Source organism: Dysidea avara, chromosome 1 (genome assembly GCF_963678975.1).
Source record: "Dysidea avara chromosome 1, odDysAvar1.4, whole genome shotgun sequence".
NCBI classification, from domain to species: Eukaryota; Metazoa; Porifera; class Demospongiae; order Dictyoceratida; family Dysideidae; genus Dysidea; species Dysidea avara.
Window position 1 is genome coordinate 26525022 of NC_089272.1, and position 23459 is coordinate 26548480.

The following is a 23459-nucleotide window of genomic DNA, read 5'->3' on the forward strand; positions in this document are numbered from 1 at the left end:
GATGCTAGCATATTAGGTAGATATTTCAAATTATGGAGTGTAATTCCATGAAACAGATCAACACTCCCTAGCAGTGCAGTCAGTGGAAACTGCAATAGAGCACTCAAATGATAGCTATACTCTCTAATAGAACAGTCGCTTTGTAGTAAAATACTCTAATAGAGCATTCACTAATTAAAACATTCCAAGATAGTTGCAAGAAATCTTGTTAACCTAGGAGCATAATGCAAGTATAATGTGGGAACATATATAGAGCATATATAATAGGTGAACATGTTGGGAAATTCCCAGAAGTAATTTTGAGTTACGTTTGACAGGCCTAGAAAGTAGTGCTGTATAACTGCTCCCAGTTTTATGCTAAGATTTACTGAAGGTATATATGTTGGGCAGATAGCCAGCCAGGCTGGTACTAGACAATTTGCAATTTACCAAACAAATTTATTTTAAAATTGTAGAAATTCATTGGATGTCATTTTGAAGGCATGAATTGTTTGCTTAACTGCAAAATCAAATTTTAGCTACTGTACATTACTCGAAATACTACATGTACATGCTCTAAATATGTGTCTGGGCCTGTGAATACAGGGCATGTGGGTACAAACTACATCCCGTCACATAACAGGCCATATTTCTGTACACGAATAAAATCTTTGCTTTCTGTAACTTGCACAATGAAGCCAGTTATGTATTTCAGTAGGGCTGAAACTTTTGTTACCATAGCTTAATGGAGTAAAACGTTATGAGTGGTGAAAGTGTAAAAAAAGGTAAATTCTGTGTGCCCACATTCCCTGTTTTTGCAGGCCCGGTCACATATACACATAAGGTTTTTGCTCATACTCCAAGTATTCTGTACAGTTATAGATGTGTAGCATTTTCAGCAAAGCCCACAAAAGTGTTCTATAAATTATTGGCTTATCACCCACTACTATTAACTGAGGTTAGTTAGTATACAAGGACTCCAGGGGGAACCTAACAGACAGTTTCACATATCACTTGACCTATTAAAATATGTAACTTGCAAGCTAGTCTTCCATTATCAATCACACATAATTGTTTTCTCCAGAACTTTTCAACTTGCTAAAGCTCACAGATTAAAGCAATAGCCCTTGTGTGTATCATCCAACAACTCTACAAGACATTGATATTATTTTTTCAACAGCAGAATTCGTCACCTGTGGAATGGGATATGCCTTACCAAATTGCCAATCTTAGTTATTCAATGGATACTATCAAAGGTAAGATCAAAAGACAGCTGAAATCCTTTATGCTTAGTCACTTCCTTACTAATATTGATCCCAGTTATTCATACGCTTCACATTTTCTATACATGTGACCAGATTTGACAAAACCTGGCTTCCACACACAACCAATTCTTTGATGCTAACTGCTTGTAACTTGATCACTCAGTATGCTATTGACCTACGATTTTTACAAAAATTCTTTCACTGGCAAATTGTCTGACACAATGACACTGGTTAACAGGTCCTTACCTCTCCTATACAATATCATGCTGGTCGCATATTATCATTAATTCTTTCAGCAACAGACAAGATGATTCTGAAACGGCACTCCCAATTTTTGCAACCTGAAGTTAGATGATGTAAAGAAAACAAACTAAGTTTTGTCTCTCTATAATCATTGCTGAATTTGGATGACAAAAGTGTAAAGTCTAAGTCTGCAATAGTTTTCTATTGATTTCTTGAAGCACTGAATAATGATCTAGCCCTTCACAGACAGACTGAGCAATTGATTTAACAAACTTAGATGAATACTTACAACTGGTTTTCATACATGTAGTGGCTGGCTTAATTAGCTACTAAAGACCTCCTTGCCCTTTAGGATGCTAGTGTGGTTCCCATCTTAATGGAGGCAAAACTAAAGAGGATCATTGTTTATTCCTATTTTCTCAATGTTGGTTACTAAAGAGCTGTATAATGCAGGGGATACAAGTAGAGAAGACAGAAGTGGTGAAAAAGAAGTCAATAGAGCTGTTGAAGTCAGTCTGTCATTGTTTAGCTTTAGCTTCTATAAAAATTATTTATGCAGAAAATATAGCTTAGCCTAACAAACTGTACAAACAGCAGTGTAGTAGCTAGCTTAGTACATCTATGCACTTTTAAGCAGACCTTCAAAAGAAAATGTGTAACAAACTATAAGAGCCAACAGAGATGGGCTCGGTAAATAGTTTGTATGAGGATAGTCAGACCTTGTGCCCAGGCATTCCTGAAAGCTAGCTATACCCCTGGCTCTTAGCAAGTAAAAAGTAATATGGCATGAAGCAGAGTCAAAAGGTTGTTATCAAAGGATTTTTTGTTATATAGAGTATCTTGCATTATAGTTTATAAAGAATAGCTAAATGTGCATCCCAGAAACAAACCTTTTTTCTGTGTATGTTATAGCTAGTACCAAGAACCCTATTTTGTTTCAAATAACTACATTTTCAACCACTGACTGAGAATATTGTGACACAGTTTGCCTATGACAGGTGTATCTAAGAGCAATTGGGTGGAAGCTTGCAATGAGGGATCATGTCAGTCCCCAGCTTTGGCTCCAACTTTTTGGTGCAGTTCCAGATTTAAATGTCTTATTGAAAATAATAATGGAGCTAAAAGTGTTAATTAATGGGTGCAGGAACAGTTGATGGGCCAGAAATTGATTTCATTGAACAGTGAAGGGGAGGCACTTTATCAATGATGGAGTATTTGTATTTTTTAAGGATAAAGGCTTATGCCTGTACATCCATAAACAAAAATTAATTACGTACTTAGCTATTCTAATTACTATACAAAATCAAAATAATAAGCAATTACTGTAGTGTCTGTCCAGCAGTGTTTTAAAATCATTGACTGAGGGAGAATCAACAATAGATTGGGGTAATGAATTCCAATCATTGATTACTCTGTTACTATAAAAATTAGATCTTGTATACGAATTAATGTGATGTTTGAATAATTAATTTCCTTGTGTGACCTCTTGTTACAGAGTAAACTTGGGAGTAATCCCCTAGACCAATTGACCAATTCTTAGGTGTAGGCCTTTGTAGCTGATGATTTCTATATCAAGACTAGCTACAGCTGTAATAGATAAGACTACTGGAAGATTTGCTCTTCTAAACCCAATGAGAATTTTTGAAAACCTGTGAAAAGTCAAAACTTTATTGGTGGCCCTCATGAATTTTATTTTTATATAGCTAGTATTTTCACTTGACAAAAATCAATGAATATCTATCCAATGAAGCTTCTATGAAAAGTATTTCACGGAGTAGCTGTAGCTATCTATTTGTTCAACTATGTTACAAGAGTTATTTCATCGCGTGAGCAATATCACGTGATTAACTCTGGTCGCCCTCACGTCCGCCATTACTGTGTACAAGCGTGAAATGGTGCTGTGTGCGATTTTTGGCTGCAATAATCGTTCAGAACGAGATAAGCACGTATCCTACTACAAGATACCATCAGTAATAACTCACACTAATGATGAACGTGATCGGGAGTTGTCTACAAAGAAAAGAGACGGTTTTCTTGCTGCCATTTCTAGGGAAGATTTAACAGTAGAGATTATTATTTTTTATTATTATTATTAACACTTTACAGTGACCAGCACTGAAGGTCTACAGCAACATGCGCTGCAGCCTTAAGATTACCTAACCTAATTTCAAGGACTTAGACTTAATGACTTAAAGCTGGAAATGTGTAACAGAAAAGGGGCCAAAGTAAGGAAAAAAAATCCCTCCAACCCCAGGATTCGAACTGCAGGTCACCCAATGTCTAGTCGGGGCCATACTCAGTCTTCCTCCAGGAGGGATGGATTTTCTTCCTTAAACCTAAAGTATTTATTATTAACACTTTGCAGTGACCAGCACTGAAGGTCTACAGCAACATGCGCTGCAGCCTTAGGATTACCTAACCTAATTTCAAGGACTTAGACTTAATGACTTAAAGCTGGAAATGGAGATGCTTGAAAGCGATTCGAAGACGGATTATAGAGTTTGTTCAAGACACTCAATCGGGCAAGCCAGCAAAGCTTTATGATGTGACGAGCCTAGATTGGCTCCCTTCCATCAATCTAGGCCACTCAAAGCAACAGCAGTCAAACCAGCAGTTGGAAGGTAACAATGCCAAATATGGATGTACCAAAAGAAGAGCTGCTGAGCAACGAGCAAGGGAAGAAAATAACAGGATTGTTAGCCAACAAATGGAAGTGATTTGTTCATCAGAGGTAGATTTAGTGGTTAGTGGGTTGATGCAGGAGATTGTCCAACAAACTATTGATGAAGTTACTACTATTGAATCATCTATTGTGAATGTTATGGACCATTTTATTTCTGACTTTGTAAACGAAGATTTAAGGAGAGTGTCTCAGGAAGCTTTTGAGCTAGAGATCTTACATCGAGCTGAAGGAAAGTGTGAATGCTCAGAAGAAATCAAAGCCTTAAAAGCTGAGCTGAAATCTTGCCATGCAACTATCGATGAACTATCAACAAAACTAAAGGAACACCTACCTCCCTTTTGTGAGGAATCAGTGACAGATGATGAATTTGTGCTGTATTACACTGGACTTCCCAATGTAAAGGTGTTAAAAGCGATTTTTAAGCATATACTGAAAACAATGCCATTTGAAGGGATCAACAAGCTGACCCCTTTCCAGGAGTTTATGTGCACCTTGCAAAAGCTTAGGTCAAATACTCCTCTACAGGGTCTAGCGTATCAGTTTGGTGTATCCAAGGCTACTATATCAAGAATTATTTCAAGGTGGCTAGTGCAGATGGATATTATACTACAAGACCTGATTATTTGGCCAGATCGAGAAAACTTACAAAAAACCATGCTGATTTGTTTTCAAGAAAGCTTCGGAAAAAAGGTTGCAGTTATCATTGACTGCTTTGAAGTTTTTATAGATAGACCATCCAATTTGAAAGCAAGAGCTTCGACATGGTCGAATTATAAACACAGAAATACTGTAAAGGTACTGATTGGTATAACACTCGTGGCTTTTGTGTCAGATGCATGGGAGGCCGTGCTAGTGATAAACATATTACAGAGCATTGTGGGATTTTAAAGAAACTTTTACCTGGAGACATCATCCTTGCCGACAGAGGCTTTGATATAGCAGAATCTGTTGGCTTAATGCAGGCTAAACTGCATATACCTGCATTTGCTAAAGGTAAAAGTCAGCTGTCTCCATTAGAAGTGGAGGAGACAAGGTCAATTGCCAATGTTAGAATACATGTAGAGAGGGTCATTGGTTTAGTACGGCAAAAATTTACAATATTACAGAGTACTTTGCCCATACAATTTGTGGAAACTAGGGAAGAGGATGACTGTCCACCTATTGATAGAATGATCCGTTTATGCTGTGCTCTGACTAACTGTTGTGATTCTGTCGTACCTTTTGACTATTTATTACTAACATTATATTCCATCAGTTTGAAATTTAGCATATTGACAGTATTTCATTGCAATATTCTACATATGTCATTGATTCATTAATTTTATTGTACATAAGATTTAGAATACAATAATGGTGATTGGTTAGAATACAATAATAGTGATACAAATTGGTGATATAGCGGTAATCTACTTCTTGGCTTTTTTCCTCAAGAACCTTGGTAAGATCCGGCAGTCAGGACAGTACCACTTAGCTTTACGTTTCGTAGTTTAGTTAATTGGAGACAAGAAGTGTGAAACCATTCAATGGGACAGTCATGGTTATCACAAGCAATCATCGTGTCTTCTTCAGGTCGATGGCAGTAACAATACATCAGCTGATTAGTAAAGCCTGAATCAGCACCCTCAAGGGTCACACTAGTACTGTTATCCGATGAAGTGCCAGAAGCTGAATCTGTAGTAATGGTCGTATCATTAGAAGTGGTGACAGTGGACCTGATGTACCAGTTACCCATTAATTCTGGTAGCAGACAGGTCTTGAAAAACTGTTCTGATGCCATTTTGCACTCATTCCAGACACTGGTATCCTTAAAAATTCGCTCAGTGTGCATGCCTACTCCTTGGTCATCATCCACTGCAAATGTGCACACACAAAAATCAGCATAAGAAACATCACAAACATGAAGCTGGCATTGTACCTGATAATAGTAGGTATGGCTGTGGTCCAGAAATAGCTTCCCATTAACCTTTTTCAAGCAGAATTTACGGTCGTCAGGTGCACTTTGTATATCTGTTCCTCGATGGCAATAAGGGCACTTGATTTCTAGAACACCCTTTCCATGGCAACTGCAATTAATAATGCCATCTGGTGATGCACCAATATGTGGCCACTTTGGATTTATCACTAAGCCACTGTCTATCACAGATAACTCACTGTGCTTTACCTTACTTGCACTTAGATACATATCTCTTGCATCTTTCTCATGCTTGCAGCCCCATTTAGTAGCAGGACATGTAAAACTAAAAGCCTCTAGATAACAAATAGTTTTGATCAGTGACTGAGCCGGGTTTCCAGGATTCGTCCGACAAACAGCTTTCACCGTGATGCTGTAATGCGGCCTGCCCTATATTTGAACCATAGCTTGGAACTGCTTTGAGATCGTGTAGCTTGTTCAACCTTTGCTGCCATCTCTCCACTGATATCCAAAGTAGCAGAGTCACACTGTGCTAACAATTCCAAATAGTTCATCTGTACATATTGTGGTTGTTTAAATGACGTTAAAAGTTGAGGAAAACCATCACACATCAGCTTAGGTACATATGCAGCACAATGATCTGATGTTAAAGACAGAACACCTGGCCTTGTTCCTCCACAACCCAACTCACCAAACAGTAACGCCAGTTCAGTCTCAGTAGACCTCTTTCCTCGTGGTGCCACCTTTGGAACAGGTTGTTCATTATTATTGCCATCAATCATTTCACCAAGCTTTCTCTTCCTTCCTTTGGCTGACGTAAAATCTATTTCCTTAATTGGAAGGTACTCAACATTTTTTAAGCATGATGGAATTATCCACTGGCATTCTTCCTGCGTGCATGTTCTCGTGCCTTCCAGTCTGGCTAATGCCTCCAAATAATAAAGAATGGCTACAATATGACTGCATGCTTCTCCCAGTCCAGCCATGCAGTCACAGTGGGCACAACAAACTTCCCCAGATAATTTCAAAATAATCCAGCAACTCAGAGGCTTCTCATTCATCCTTTGTGAGTGACGGACCTACAAGCATTATACATCAATTTATAGAGCCTATAAATGTATAGCACAGAAACTTACTCTGCCAGTAGTGAGATATTTACCATTGTAGGGAAGTCACGCGATCCAGAGATGGGGGCACGTGACTGACCATGCCGTCCCAGGTGTTAGTAGTGTAATGATTGTACTAGGCAGGACATTATTCACAACTCGGATTGTTATTGTAATATTAGGCTCAGAATTGTTGTTTTGATGTGTGCCATCATAATTTATTAAGAGTCTATTGAGTCTAGTTACAGTGGATTCATATAGAGGTGTCGCGGCGAAGACGTGCCGCCACCCCTTAACAACTTGGAGGTCCTACCGAGATAGAAGATTGTCAGATAGTAACTGATTGGAGATGTCGACGGCATCGACGGATGAAGAGACAGTGCACAGCAAGTTGTTTCCTTGTACCACGTGTCAGGAGGAGGTGCAAGATCACGACCAGGCTCTACAATGTGAACTGTGTGAGCAGTGGGAGCACGTTGAGCATAAAATCAATTCAAAATCCATCTGATCATTTCAACATCCAGACCTTCATCAAATTCTGTCATCATTCTACTAGGTCTTCTTCCAGTAACAAACTTGAACATGTTTTTACATCATCTAATCAACAAAAAAACTTCTACTTCAATAGACTTCCTCGAACCTTCAACAGCTTGCCAGTAATTGACCTAACTCAACCCTTTGTTACCATTAAATTTCAACTAACTAAAATCCTATGGCAGCATTTTACAAGAAACTTCGATCCAGACAACCAGCATAGTTTCCATTTTACATGTCCTTGTAGCATCTGCTCCAAACATCCCAAGCCACCTAACTTTAATGCATTCAGCAGCTAATTGTAATTATATAAGTAATGATAAGTACTTAATTTAAGTTATGGGATCTGGTACTTACCAGATTACCTTTAGTGCAATTGTATATAAACTCACTTTTATTGTTGTACACAGCTGTAACATTGCACTATAAAGCTAATAATTGAATTGAATTGAATTGAGTGCATTAAAGTATGCGATCGTCCGTCTGTAGAATTGTATACTGTGTTGTCAGTTGCGTCAAGTAAGGCTATAATGTTCACGTGCACGTCATGCAGGCGCAAAGGTACCCTCGCGCGGCGCCTGGCTGAAACGGAGATAACGCTCAGCGGTTTGCACACACAATTAAGTGTATATGAACAGTTGTTGCACGAACGTCAGCGGTTAGTAGTGTGCATAACGTCAGAAAGAGATGCGCTCCAATTAGAGAATGGGGAGCTGCGGGAGCAATTGTGTGAAGTACGCGAGGTAGTTAGTGAACTACGTGCGAAGGAGTCCGTCAACAGTGACGTGAAGCTGACAAAGCCACTGAGTGCGTCGGCGCCAGAGTTTGTGAGCGCCACGTTGTCTCGTCAACCAGGTCAGACGGTTGATACGCCACGGACTGCTCCAGCTTTAAGTAGTGGAACCAGACGGAAACTCCCAGCAGTTCCCACTCCTGTTACAGTGTTGCCAACTGTCCATTCCAGTTCAGCCACTACTGTTCCTACAGTGTTGCCCATGTTACACTCCACCCCAATCACATCAGCTTCTACAGTGCTGCCACCAGTGTCAACATTAAGTTTGAATACAGCTGCCCCGAGTCCTAATGCTTTTAAGCACCCACCTGGATTTAAAGAGTTAAGAGACAGGGTTAGCAAGTTTGCTGGGGATGGTAGAGAAGATTTCAAGGTGTGGCTAACAGATTTTTGTGAGGCTACTGGAGACTGCAAGTGGACTGACGGGATGAGGGCTCAGTGGTTCTCATGGTTTCTGACTGGATCGGCCAAGAGTACCTGGCAGAGGACGCTGAGTAGAGAAAAGAAGGATTCCTGGACATCAATTGTACAATCGTACAAGAGTCATTATGGTGTGCACATGGACCCTCGCATGGCTTACTTAAGATGCCATGAGCTCCAGTACCAAGACTTTAAGTCAGCCCAAGGACTGCTAGAGGCTCTCAAAGACTATCAGAGAATGGCTCCTGATCAGCTGTCAAATAATAATTTGATATCCATATTGTGGAACAAGGTACCAGTTACCCTGCAGAAGGAGGTGGGAGAGATTAAAGACTGGTCTCTTCAAGAGCTATTACAATGTTTATTGAGGGCAGAGGCAAGGATAGAGGAGAGGGAACGGAGGAACAAGGGCAATGACTGAGAAAGTCTGTAGGCTACAAGGGTGTATCAAAGAAGGAGTTCATAGAGAAGCCGGTGGATAAGCCACCAGGTAACAGCAAAGCCCCAGCCAGCAGCAGCAACAGTCACCGAGAACAGAAGGGACTAGATCCCAGAGGGTCAATTGAGATGTCTTTGAGGAACATGAAATGTTATAAGTGTAGTAAGAAGGGCCACATGGCAAAGAATTGTCCATCTAATGAGACTGATGGACGTGCCAGCAGGGTTATTACCACTGATAGTGTTCCGGACACAGATGAGGATCTGTGGTCCCGTATGTTAACCTCAGAGGATGTAGGTCATCCACCTAGAACGAGTGTGACCGGCCCCACTTACAAGGTTGACATAGTAGTAGAGGGATATAAGACCAGAGCATTACTGGATAATGGCTCTCAAGTGTCACTAATCAGAGCAGAAATGCTACCTAAGATTGAAGAGAGGAATAATTGGGGTTCAGAGAAGTTGAAGTCCCGTAAGTGCTCAGTGCAATCCCAGCCCAAAGGAGCTGGAGGTGAGGAGTTAGGTGCTACCAGTATTGTTGTACTAGATATCCTGTTGGAGGAGACAGGCAAGACTCTCACTGTACCATGTTTTGTTCTTGAGTCGTCGAAGCCAATTTGGCAAGGGACCGTGAAAAACTGTGGAGTTATACTTGGGACAAATGCCACAGTGGATTATGGTGTACAAGTGGTACACGCTAATGGTACTGTAGTGGAGCCTGTTGACAGAGATACCGTTTGTAGTAAGAAAGTACTGTGTGTTACTCTCTCACAAGTAGTACATCTAGCACCTCAACAGACCAAGGTGGTCAAAGCAACTGTTCAACAACAGTCAGATAGTGATTCACAGTCAACAGTGATTGGAGTAATGACTCCTAGTGAGGACGTACTGGCCAAGCAATAATGTGACATTGAGGAGACCTTGTGGACAGGTGAGTCCAGTACACAGGTAGTTATTAGTAATTGGGGTCTAGAGTCACAGACCATTGAAGAAGGTCAAATTGTTGGTGAAGTACAACCAGGAACTGTGGTTGACGAGGACGATCCTGTCTGGAATGACACAAGTGTTGATGAAGCCTTATGTGTACGGCACATCCAGGAGAGTACTAGTAATGAGAGTGCGAGGAGGTTACAGTTACAGGAGCAACTACAGATTGGCAGTCAGAATACGGATGGTGAGAGGAAGCAACTAGAGGAACTGTTGTTAGGCATGAGTGATGTCTTCGCTCTGCAAGATAGTGAGCTTGGAGAGACGGATTTGGTGACCCATACCATTGACACAGGAAGTGCTAAGCCTGTACAGACGTCCCCAAGACGGCTTCCGTATGTGCTCAGACACGAGTTGGAGCAGGAGTGTTGAGAAATTTACTCCATACTGGTTGTATAGAACACAGTAGCAGCCCTTATGCATCAGCACTAGTACTTGTTAGGAAGAAGAATGGTGCTCTTCGTGTATGTGTAGATTATAGAAGGCTGAATAAGAACACTGTTACTGATCAGTACCCCCTACCCAGGATCAACGAGTTGATCGATATGATTGGTAAGAACAAGCCGAGGATTTTTACCTCATTGGACCTAATGAAAGGATACCATCAAGTAAGGATGGCCGAGGACTCTAAGCCAAAGACAGCTTTCACATGCCATATGGGCTTATTTCAGTATAGACGGATGCTGTTTGGATTGACAAACGCGCCTGCTACGTTTCAGCGGCTGATGAGTCATTTGTTCTCTGGTGAGAAGTGGTCATTTGTGTCAGTCTACTTAGATGATTTACTGATTGCGTCTAAGACAATGGAGGAACACATGAGTCATGTTCATGAAGTTTTAGTTAGACTTAAGGAAGCTGGGCTTCGCTTAAAGCCGTCTAAGTGTATGTTTGCCACTGCAGAGATAGAGTATTTGGGGCACACGTTGACCCCTGAGGGAGTACGACCCAACAACAAGAAAGCTGCTGTCACCAATTTTCCTGTTCCGAAGACTGTTAAGGAAGTGAAGAGCTTCTTGGGTCTGGCTAATTTTTATCGCCGATTTATCCCAGAGATGGCAACGCTATCAAGACCACTTACAGCCCTCACCAGAAAGGATAAGTCAACTGGAAGGTTTGTGAAGTTTGATTGGTCCCAAGAGTGTGAGCTAGCATTCAACGAGATTAAGGATAGATTAGTTTCTGCACCAGTATTGCGTCCCCCGGATATGGATAAGCCATTTACCTTGTGGACTGATGCTAGTGAGCTGGGATTTGGGGCAGTACTTGAGCAAGTGGCCGATGATGGTGAACGCCACCCAGTGACATATGCAAGCCGATGTACTAATCAAGCAGAACAAAAGTATGGTGTCAGTGAGTTGGAAGTAGCTGCTTTAGTATATGCCCTAGAGCATTTTCAAGTGTACTTGTTAGGCAGTAAAGTCACTGTTTATACAGACCATCAGGCACTGGTATCATCTTTTATACCTTATCTGAAGAGCCAGACAAAGGGTATCCTAGCAAGATGGTATTTGCGACTGTCGCAGTACTTGCCCAAGGTGACATTAGAGCACAAACCTGGAAGTATAAACAGGGCAGCTGACGCTCTCTCTCGAGCACCGGTTCCTGAAGTGTTACAGATGGAAGTTGTTGAGGAGGAACCGATCATGGATAAGATAAGGAAGGCACAGAGGAGTGACAGTGAGTTGAATCAGTTGATTCAGTATTTGGAGAAGAGTCTCCCAGAGGACCCTGTACGAGCAAGGAAGCTAGTGACACAGGCTCAAAAGGTTATTTTCTTGTAGACGGAGTTCTGTATTTTGAGAATGGTGATGCTGCTGGAAGGAAGCGTCTGGTAGTCCCAGCAAGCCTACACAAGGAAGTGTTGTCAGAGCATCATGAAGCCATGTTTGCTGGTCATTTTGCTCCCAAGAAGATGTATTGCCGGCTCAGTCAGTACTACTATTGGCCAGGCATGAGAGCTGCTGTGTATAAGGTGTGTGAATCATGTGTAGTGTGTGCTTCCACTCAGGGTCAGGAACGGCGGAAGAAGCCTCCCTTGAAGTGTATTCCAGTTGGCGAACCGTTTGAGTGCTTGGGGATGGATTTCAAGGAGATGGATGTGAGTGAGGATGGTAATAAGTACGTGTTAGTCTTTCAGGACTACCTCACTAAGTGGCCAGAGGTATTTGCTGTTAAGGACAGGACTGCCACTACAGTATCTAAGTGTCTTGCAGAGTTAGTGTGGAGGCATGGAGTTCCTGCCAAAATCATACATGATAGGGCAGCTGAGTTTCTTTCGGATGTACTTCAAGATACAGCAGCTATACTAGGATTGAAGCAGTTACCCACATCAGGAGGCCACCCACAAACAGATGGATTGGTTGAACGTTTTAATCGTACGTTGAAGATGATGCTAGTGAAGTTAGTGGAGAAGATGGGTAAGAACTGGGACAAGCTGCTAGGTGCTGTGTTGTTGGCATACAGGACAAGCCCACACTCATCGACAGGAGAAACACAGTTTTTTCTAATGTATGGTCGTGACTGTCGCATTCCGACAGGAATGGATTTTTATGCTCCAGTGATGAAACACCCAACTTTAGAGTCAGAGTATGGTAAGGAATTATTAAGGAATTGAAGCAAGTACGTGAAATGGCTAAACAGAACATTGGTAGAGCTCAGTTTGGGCAGAAGGTCCAGTACGATAAGAGTGCTAGTGAGATTAAGATCACTGAGGGAGATCTAGCAATGTTAAAGGTAGAACCTAGATTTAAGCTTGATCGCACATTCAGAGGGCCATACCGTGTAACAGGAGTGACATCGACTTGTGCAACTGTTGTTCCTATCAACACTCCGAATAGTGAAGTGATCAATGTGTCATTACAGAGGTTATCAAGATGTAAGGGAGAACATTTGGGTACAGTTAGCCCATGGATGGGACATGGCAGAACGCACAAGCAAAGACAACTTAGAAGGAACAAGAGATCTCACTACAGGATGGACCACAGGACTCTGAGTTTAGTAGTGTAATTCCTAATCTACCTTCAGAGACTACTACGAGGAGTGGTCGTCAGGTGAAGAAGCCTGCAAGATACTGTCGAACATTAAACAGCTTCCCTGAGGGTCAGCTTCTCAAGAGGGGGGAAGTTGTAGGGAAGTCACGCGATCCAGAGATGGGGGCACGTGACTGACCATGCCGTCCCAGGTGTTAGTAATGTAATGATTGTACTAGGCAGGACATTATTCACAACTCGGATTGTTATTGTAATATTAGGCTCAGAATTGTTGTTTTGATGTGTGTCATCATATTAAGAGTCTATTGAGTCTAGTTACAGTGGATTCATATAGAGGTGTCGCGGCGAAGACGCGCCGCCACCCCTTTACACATTGTAGAGACGTCTTTAATCCAACCAGACACGAATTGGTTGTATGCTTCCAGGCTTTTACGTGCTTTAAATTGTTCGGATGTCATATAACTAGTCTTGAGTACCAGATAAGACACCAAATCAAACGAGTCGACCGGCACAACTCCACGAAATGGCTCCCCACCAACAATCTTCCCGAATAGTCTCGCGTGGCCAGACCCTTTCCGCGCAGCCGCTTATCGATTGGAAATTATAAGCGCCTTGTAACGCGGCGCTTATAATTTCCAATCGATAAGTGGCTGCGCGGAAAGGGTCTGGCCACGTGAGACTACTTCCCGAATGGATCATTCCCATTAATTAACTCAATCTTCGATTTATAACGTCTCTCGTCTTCTTCGAGCAATCCTTCGAAATACGAAGACATTTGAGGCACCATTGTCAGTGACGAAGAAGTCGACATAAGCAGATTCGCAGAACACCTGAAGGTACAACGTCGTGCTGCAAGATGGGTAGCATCGGATTACAATCCAATGAGTAGTGTCACTTACCTGTTGGATCAACTGCATTGGAAGAGCCTACAGAGCAGAAGATGTATTGATCGTTTGAACTTACTATATAGAGTATTACATCACGCTTTGCCATCTATCCAGCTCCCTGAGTATTTCAAGCCTACTTCATATCCAACTAGATTGCATCACCAATACAGATATATAATTCCTCCAACTAGAACACTTGCTTACCAACAGAGTTACTTTCCAGGAACTATCAAGCAATGGAATAACCTCCCTAATCACATCATCGATACAGAGTCACTAGAACAGTTTAATAATTGTATTTTTGGACTAGATTTGTTGTAATTAACCCCCTTTTTGTTTTGAGGGTCCCCCCCCCCCCCCCCTCCTGGATGTAACCAGCACTGAGTGCTGTCTTTCCAGTATCTAATCATAATCATAATCATAATCATAATCATAATCATAATCATAATCATAATCATAACCTGTACATAGTATAGGCGGATTCGGGACGACCTGACTTAATCACGTGATAATGCTCACGCGATGAAATAACTCTGTAGGGACCTGCATGCATTGGAAGGCAACAAACTAGCCTGTGGCACAGGGAATCAATGGCTTTTCAGTCTATGAAAAGGTGGGTATTTCTTTGGCCACCCAACGAAAACTTGACGTCCGAATTCGGTACTTTCCTGACTTTGTGTGGTTGTTTTCCATGTGCCGGCGTGACCACTTTCCGGGTTTGCGGTCGTCGCTTTCCCGAACGTGGGCTGATGGAGGTGTGGTTTTCATGCGTGACTAATTGTAAACAAATAAACAGTAACCAGTCAGATAATATTTGGAGTTAAAGAGAACTGAAGGGCTTCAGCTCAGTACCGTGAGTTACGTGTATTAGATTGTACTGCCGGAAACAGCCGGGCGACCTGCACGGCGCCGGCACTGATACAATGACTGTATACGTATACATGTCGTGGTAATCTAACCAGAGTTTTCTGAAGGTGCACTTATCCGGAGAGAAAATAAACCATCAAATAAATGTGTAGTTATACGTAATAGCTACTGTACTATGCATTAAGTCATTAACTAAAAAGATGGTGTGTTTTCGGCACACGGTGCAACCACAACAGGGAGACCATAAGGTGGGCGTGGCAAGGAGATAAATTACAGTGAAAAAGTACAATAGGTAGCCAGTTAAGGGTGTTCTGTACAGTTCACGTACGGTCCCCATGAAATTACCATACAGTAACTCACAAATGGTTTGGGTAGGGTCCGCAACATGAAATTTCGACCTCCGAGAATCAACTACCAAACCACCCACAAATGCTAGGCTAGGTACCACTTAGAAAATGCCAGATTGGCGTTATTTTTCATTAGCGTATTGTCATGCAAATCGGCGAATATGCTTACAAATTACGAGATTTTTTGCTATATCTTCAAGGAAATGTCTTTTAAAGCTACAATACGCGCTCTCAACCTTTCTTACTAACTGTACTCTAAACTAAAACCATCAGTGGCTGCATTGTCTGGAGCAATTTCCAGCCGCAGCATCGCGAAAATGAAATTTTGGACTCGAAAAAAGTTTCGATGTCACTGGAGCACATAGTAGTGATGCCAAAGTAACCCTCTCAGGTCAAACTGGTGTGGCATGAGTCCAACTACTACCACACCAAATATCATTGAATTCCAAAATTTTTTGCCATCTGGCTGAGCACGACGGCTGTCAAAGATTCGTTAAAAATGCCGATTTTATTCACTGACGGGAACTTTTGCTAGCCAGATGTGCTAGTTTACTTCTCAAAAGCTTGCTAAACCCATAGCCTGGAGCTTTCATTCATAGGATTGGTCTGCATGACAGCTCTTCAAGCGACCTCAAAAACCGCCAAATGCCAATATCCACGAATTTTGTCGATATCGACCAATTTACAATGCGTTAAAGAAATTTTGCACACCAACGTGATGCTTTGCCTCTCTAAAGTCATGCTGCATCCTTGTTTAGTTATATTCGTCCATAGGGTGGTAATGGCGGCTCTCTTATCGAGGCCAAAATCCATCAAAATGCCCATCTCACCATTTGTCATCAGTTTTAGGAAGTTTTACAAGTCAAACATGCTGGTTTGCCTCTCTACATCTTTACAGGACGTTTCAATCACCTTCATCTGTGTAGGCACCTTTCTCAGTTCAGTCTCTTGAAAATGCCAGAGCAAGCCAATTGCGCCGTGGCGCAACCATCAACACCACTTACTGCTTATTTTGTTTCATTGATTCCACGAAAATCCAGCAGAAATATTAAATAACCCAACTGGAGTTAGTCTAGTTCTAAATATCCACCTTCGGGACTCTACACGAATGGAAATTTCGATTGTGGTTTTTGATAATCGGCATTTGCATTTCGGTAATCATTTGTAATAACATGTAGAGTACAATATTTAGAGCTAAATTAACTCCATTTGCGCTCTATTGCATTTCTGCTGGTTTTCCTGTCATTCTTTCGTGGAACCAATGAAACAAAATAGCTAAGCATTAACTGGTGTTGATGGTTGCACCCAATTGGCGTGCTCTGGCGTTTTCAAGAGACTGAAGAAAGCTGCCTACACAGACGAAGGTGATTGAATGGTCCAGCAAGGATGTAGAGAGGTAAACCAACATGTTTGACATGTAAAACTTCCTAAAACTGATGACAAATGGTGAGATGGGCATTTTGATGGATTTTGGCCTCGATTAGAGAGTCACCAGTGTCACCCTATGGATGAATATAACTAAACAAGGATGCAGCATGACTTTAGAGAGGCAAAGCATCACGTTTGGTGTACAAGATTTCTTTAACGCATTGTAAATTGGTCAACATCGACAAAATTCGTGGATATCGGCATTTGGCGGTTTTTGAGGTCACTAGAAGAGTTGCCAGACCAGCCCTATGAATGAAAGCTACTGGTTATGGGTCTAGTAAGTTTTTGAGAAATAAACTAGCACATCTGGCTAGCAAAAGTTCCCGTCAGTGAATAAAATCGGTATTTTTGACGAATTTTTGACAGCCGTCGAGCTCAGCCAGATGGCAAACAATTTTGGAATTCGATTGTATTTCGTGTGGTAGTAGTTGGACCCATGCCAGACCAGTTTTACCTGGGAGGGTTACTTTGGCATCGCTATTGTGTGCTCCAGTGGCATCGAAACTTTTTTTGAGTCCGAAATTTCATTTTCGCGATGCTACGGCTGGAAATTGCTCCAGACAATGTAGCCACTGATGGTTTTAGTTTAGAGTACAGTTAGTAAGAAAGGTTGAGAGCACATATTGTAGCTTTAAAATACATTTCCTTGAAGATATAGCAAAAAATCTCGTAATTTGTAAGCATATTCGCCGATTTGCACGACAAGACGTTAATGAAAAATAACGCCAATCTGGAATTTTCTAAGTGGTACCTAGTCTAGCATTTGTGGGTGGTTTGGTAGTTGATTCTCGGAGGTTGAAATTTCACTTTGCGGACCCTAGTTTGGGCAAATATACTGTACTTTCTTACTGTATATAAGCTAACACTTGAGCACACTTTAGTCCAAACCCAACTGCTAATTTGCTGTAGAATGCGAGTTATAATTTTTCCCTTTAAACTAGAACTAGTCTTACAGTTTATACACTAGAGCCTTGATACTTTCATAATACAGTATATAAAATGGTACAAGCTATTGTGCGCTTTTATTTTTTTGTCTTTTAGCTTCTCAATCATCAGATACTCAACTTCCAGTTTGACACTGCCATCAATCTTTCTTTTCACTTCCATGCTATTTGTCACCCGAAGTTGCTATCAAACAACTGCAAGCACTCTTTTAGCAAAATTACTACAGCATCTCATCCAAAATTTTCATGCCTTTTGGGTAAAAAATGACAGATTAGTTCTATTTTAAACATAAGGATGTAGAATAGCAAGGGTGTGCCTTTTTCCTAACGAGATAGGTGCTAAAACTTCAGTAATAAGCCACAGACTATTAATGACGATAATATTTCTATTTACGTAAAAGATCACGTGTTTTGCCATGTGACTTGGGAAGCCTTGCGCAAACTGTACAGAACACCCTTAATAATGGCTAATAAAAATCTGATGTTTGTGTGACCACTAAGCATAATTATGTAATGACCTCAGTAATGAGTAATGGTCATTCAACAGGAGATTACAGTAGCTAAGTAAATACAGATATTTTATCCCACAGCAGCAATTCCATACATTTGTACCCAATAGTGATGAGTGACACCAAGATTGTCAAACCAATACAATACTAATATGATATTCACTAAATGAATGTACGATATTGATACTTTATGATGTGATAGCTATTACAACATTATTAATGTGCATGTGTAAATTGTGACCTAGTCTGGGAAAACCGGCCTACTTAAAAGTATCGAGAAACGCCGGTTTTAAGTATTTAGTGTGTTGTAGCTCGCCAATGGTTGAAGCTATGTATACCAAATTTTTACACGTTTTATGCACCAATTCCTTATCTTCCACAGCATCCACTGTACAAGTAGCCAACAACTAATTTTTCCACCATTTTAGATAGTTTTTAAACCAAGGTGGACTGTATCAGGCGAGCTGCAAAATGGGTGGGAGGAGGGGGACCTGGAAGGCAGGCAAGATGGTGTTCAAAAATTGAAAAGGAAAGCGTAGGGATGAATTAGGCCACGTTTTGGGTCACTGAGGTCTTAAAATTGGCTAAAATGAAAGGAAATTCACAGCAGAGGTACTTATTCAACACCACAGAGCTACATACAGTCATCCTCAGGCTTACCAGAGCTCCATTAAGGCCCCACACCGCACATACAGAAGCAGCCAGCAATACCAGACCACAGAAGTCTAGCTGATTTTGATTGTGGAATTAGATAGTTTATTTATGTAGCTTTGTGTCCTGGATGAAAAATCAAATCCGCTGACATGGGCGATAAGACCAGTTTTCTCATACTGGGTCACAATTGCTGTTTTTCATAGTAAAAATGATAGGTGGTATTTATGGCTTTATTTACAATAGGAATATTTCTTGCCCACATACAGAGAAAGTGGTTTGAAGAATGTACAGGTAGCTAGCTAATGGAAAAGTAAATTAACATAATGATTCATGATCACTAAGAGAAAAACAAAGTGCCAAGGAGCACTAAACTATTAAACAGCAACCTGCTCAAGCACATTTTTGAAGATAATGCAGATCATGTCATATATTGTATTGAAATATTGAATTCTGAGAATTGTATTGATACTTTCAATATCGGCAAAATCTAACGATAACAAAAATCATACTGATCACCCAAAACTAGTATAAGGTATGCCTAAGGGAAGGGTTGAGACTAACTACTGCACATTTTCCGTGCACAACAGTTGGACAAATCCATGTCAGGTGGATATCGTTATAAGATCATATAATATTATTGTACTGTAATAGACAGGTGCAGTTCTAAATATCACTGTACAATGACATAAAAATGCACAACAATGTGGCTGATGATGTACAGAACAATACCTAAGAAACTACAGTGCCAATTATTGTTGCTAAATGGAATAACTATAAACCGATCAAATATTTTTCAAGTTGGCATAATCTTCCAATTCCTCATATTACCCCGTCCAATTATTAATTCGAGGAGCTATCTATGTGGCTAACTGATACTGTATGTACCTATCAATATATTGTGCCACTGCCCCCTTGGGAATAGGTGAGGGTAATTGACACGAAGCCATTGTGCCACCATGGAACATTTGACAATCATTAATTTGGTGCCAAAGTGTTTTTGCTGCTACCTTTTATATAAAGTCAAATCCTCATGTTACAAGGTGGGAATTTGATCTACTAGGTTTGCCCTACTGTGGGATGTTTGACATTCAGGTGTGCCCATATTATGCCCAAGGGGGTGGGTAGGACAATGCATTATACGTAAATACATTGCAATGTGCTGCCAAGAACCAGGTATGTATATATCCCAAATTGTAATAAGTAAATGCATACGTACATACAGTATCTGTAATATTTTTATGACAACATGTATATAATATTATTTATATTGTCTAGTAATATGTCCAATCATTTTAACATTATTGGAATATTTTGTTTTGTTCTGATGTTGTCTAATGAGTGTATGGCACAAGGTGCAAGTGAGTTGTTGATGAAATGCGTACTGGTTGTACATGCTCTTTTGTTGTCATGCACCGTATATTATGTATGCAATTGCAAGGTAGCTTCAAGATTATAATGTTGAATAAAGTAACATTGGGTTACAGTACAGGCCCATACCTGGGGGTGGGGGGTGGGTTCGAGGGGGTTCAGTCAAACCCCCTATTTTACCTGGAAATTTATTTTTACTGTAAAATGATATTTTCAACTGTAATTTGTGTTCTAGCATTCATTATACACTTTCCATGGCTTCTACCAGCTGAACCGCATGTGGCTTCCAGGTATTAACCATAGCTCTTCGAGGTTTAATATCTGTGTACATAGAAACCACTTTAATGATGCATGAATACAGACAGAGGTTTTCTCTCTATCACTAAGGCTTCTATTATTCTACTTACAGTATCTTATTAAGGCCATTCATCGAGCCATCCATGACCATACTGCACTGAGAGCTACTATTATTATTTCAATTAATTTCGATCGCAATTTGTTAAATATTTTCTAATAAGAGCCCGGAATAGTTATCATCCGTCCATGTTTGGACAATGGTGAAATGTAAGGTTTTGCTTATAGCTCAAATGAATGACCACAGAATGACCCTGAACAGTCTTAGAAATGATGGAGTGTACATGCACTACAACCATATTTTAATTTCTTGTTTGCATTAGTGTGCGATGGGCCTATATATGTACCCAGTCTGAGAAAACTGGTCTTATCGCCCATGTCAGTAGATTCAATTTTTCACCCAGGACACAAAGCTACATGAATAAACTATCTAATTCCACAATTAAAATCAGCTAGACTTGAGTGGTCTGGTTTTGCTGGCTGCTTTTGCTGGCTGCTTTTCCCAAGCCCAGTGGCGATCCGTACGTGTGGTGTGGGGCTTTAATGGAGCTCTGTTCAGCCTGGGGATGACTGTATGTGGCTGTACAGCTCTGTGGTGTTGAATAAGAACCTCTGCTGTGAATGTCCTTTCATTTTAACCAGTTTTGAGACCTCAATGGCCCAAAACTTGGCCTAATTTATCCCTTGGCCTTCCTTTTCAATTTTTGAACACCATCTTGCCCGCCTTCCAGGGCCCCCACCTCCCACCCAATTTGCAGCTCGCCTGATACAGTCAACCTCGGTTTAAAAACTATCTAAAATGGCAGGAAACTTAGTTGTTGGCTATTTGCACAGTGGATGCTCTGGAAGGTAAGGAATTGGTACAAAACGTGTGAAAATTTGGTACGCATAGCTTCAACCATTGGCGAGCTACAACACACTAAATACTTAAAACCAGCATTTCTTGAAATATTTAAATAGGCGATAAGCCCAGTTTTCCCAGACTGGGTCACATATTTTGAGAGGAATTTGTGTCAACACAATGATGTGTGAGAAGTTTATTTTATCATTGCATGCATTTCTGCATTTAAGCAATTTGAGGCTATTCTCAGGACATTGAATATTAAACTTTTCTCAGTGTCTGGAGGCTGTGCCCCCAGACCCCCACATCTGGAATCACCTACCGCTTCAATTTAGAACCCCCCTTTTGAGATTCCTGCATACAGGCCTGCAATACAGTCCACTTACAACCTCACGCATGTATGGAATATTATGCATGGCAGCCAAACTAATCACCCAGTAGAAACTTCAGCTACAAACTAATCACCCTGTGGAGAATTCAGTATTAATCAAGTCACCCTGAAGAGATTTCAGCTACAAAATGTCAGAATTTAGAAAATTCAGCTACAAACAAGTCACCATGTGGAGAGTTCAATATTAAACAAGTGGAGGGATTTTTTCCTCCACTTGCAGTTCGAATCCTGGGGTTTTTTCTTTACTTTGGCTCCTTTTCTGTTACACCTTAATTTGCTATAAGTCATTGTTTAAGTCTGAGTCCTTGTAACTAGGTTAGGTAATCCTAAGGCTGCAGCACAAGTTGCTGTCATACTTTCAGTGCTGGTCACTGTAAAGCGTTAATAATATTAATAACAAGTACACAGAAAAATTTGGAATTTGCAACTAGAGTAGGGACCATAGCACATTGATAAAAAGTCCTGAAACAAGCTGGAGTAGTGCACGATATTAAATCGCAGTAAAACAATAAGAAGTGTTATATCCCTACTGTGCATTTCCATTATGGTATCTTGAGCACAGTAGGGATATAAATAACACTTTTTATTGTTTTACTGTGATCTAATATCGTGCACTACTCCAGTTTGTTTCAGTACTTTTTATTGATGTGCTATGGTCCCTATTCTAATTGAAAATTCTTTCCTCTGTACTTGTTTGTTAACTTTTTTTTGTAAATTTTATTGTTATGACTGGTGAACCCACGCATACCACATCTGAAATGGTGCCGTGCACCCCCAGCTATATCAATTATCATCTGAAAAGTGAAGTATCCATTACGCTTCATTGTCAGCTATGTTCAACTTGGTACAGACCTAGAACTGTTCGAAAAGCACCTCTGCAATCCATGCATACCAAAAGAAATAGTGCCGTGCACCCCAGTTATATTAATTATTGTCTGAAAAATGAAGTATCCATTACGCTTTGTTGTCAGCTGTGTTAAACCCGTTACACAGCAGTACGGATTGAAAACTGTTCGTAAAGCACCTCTGCAATCATAACAGCCACTATGAAAAATATGGACAATTTCCATTATGAAGGGAAGCCATCACATGCTATCATCAAATCAACACTTTTCGCTGTCAGCAAAGATGAATGGGACACAAAGGAGGACACTGGTAAGTCCATGAAGAATGCATTGTATGTACTGCGGTATGTCAAAAGGCACCTTTCGGGCTGAAGCGACATTGAAAAGTGAAAAAAATCAAGCCCGTAACCTTAGCCGTTATCAAGTTATGCTTGACTGAAGGCATCAGACAGTCAGTCAGTCAGTAGAAAATTCCGTTAAATAAATTAATTTTAAAATTCTGTAGCAACTTGTTGAAAGCAGTTCGGTTTGATCTGATAGCTTGTTTGGGCTTAGTTTTACCTAACCAATACTGCCTCATCGTTGTCAGGGAAAATTGAGGCTGGTTTTTAGGTGATGTTATTTCGTGGGCCATGCCTACTCCTTTGTGGTCCCTACTATACAGTACTATCGTA

General features: G+C 40.7%; 2 protein-coding genes across 5 annotated transcripts in view; both read left to right on the forward strand.

Moving 5' to 3' along the window:
• Positions 1 to 1934: 1934 nt before the first annotated feature.
• Positions 1935 to 5437, forward strand: LOC136240499 (uncharacterized). The gene is made up of 5 exons (XM_066031520.1): positions 1935 to 1996; positions 3942 to 4751; positions 5003 to 5216; positions 5277 to 5384; positions 5426 to 5437. The coding sequence occupies exons 1-5, from the start codon at positions 1935 to 1937 to the stop codon at positions 5435 to 5437; spliced, it is 1206 nt and encodes a 401-aa protein (XP_065887592.1).
• A 9536-nt stretch (positions 5438 to 14973) lies between these two features.
• Positions 14974 to 23459, forward strand: part of LOC136260495 (adhesion G protein-coupled receptor L3-like) — a 124446-nt gene continuing 115960 nt past the window's right edge. For 3 of the 4 annotated variants that reach the window (XM_066054238.1, XM_066054247.1, XM_066054265.1), the window contains exons 1-2: positions 14974 to 15090; positions 20262 to 20344. In XM_066054238.1, coding sequence (XP_065910310.1) covers positions 20266 to 20344 — 79 coding nt within the window. In that variant the 5' untranslated portion in view covers positions 14974 to 15090; positions 20262 to 20265. The remainder of the gene's footprint in view (positions 15091 to 20261; positions 20345 to 23459) is intronic. The other variant, XM_066054257.1, reaches the window with a different exon arrangement.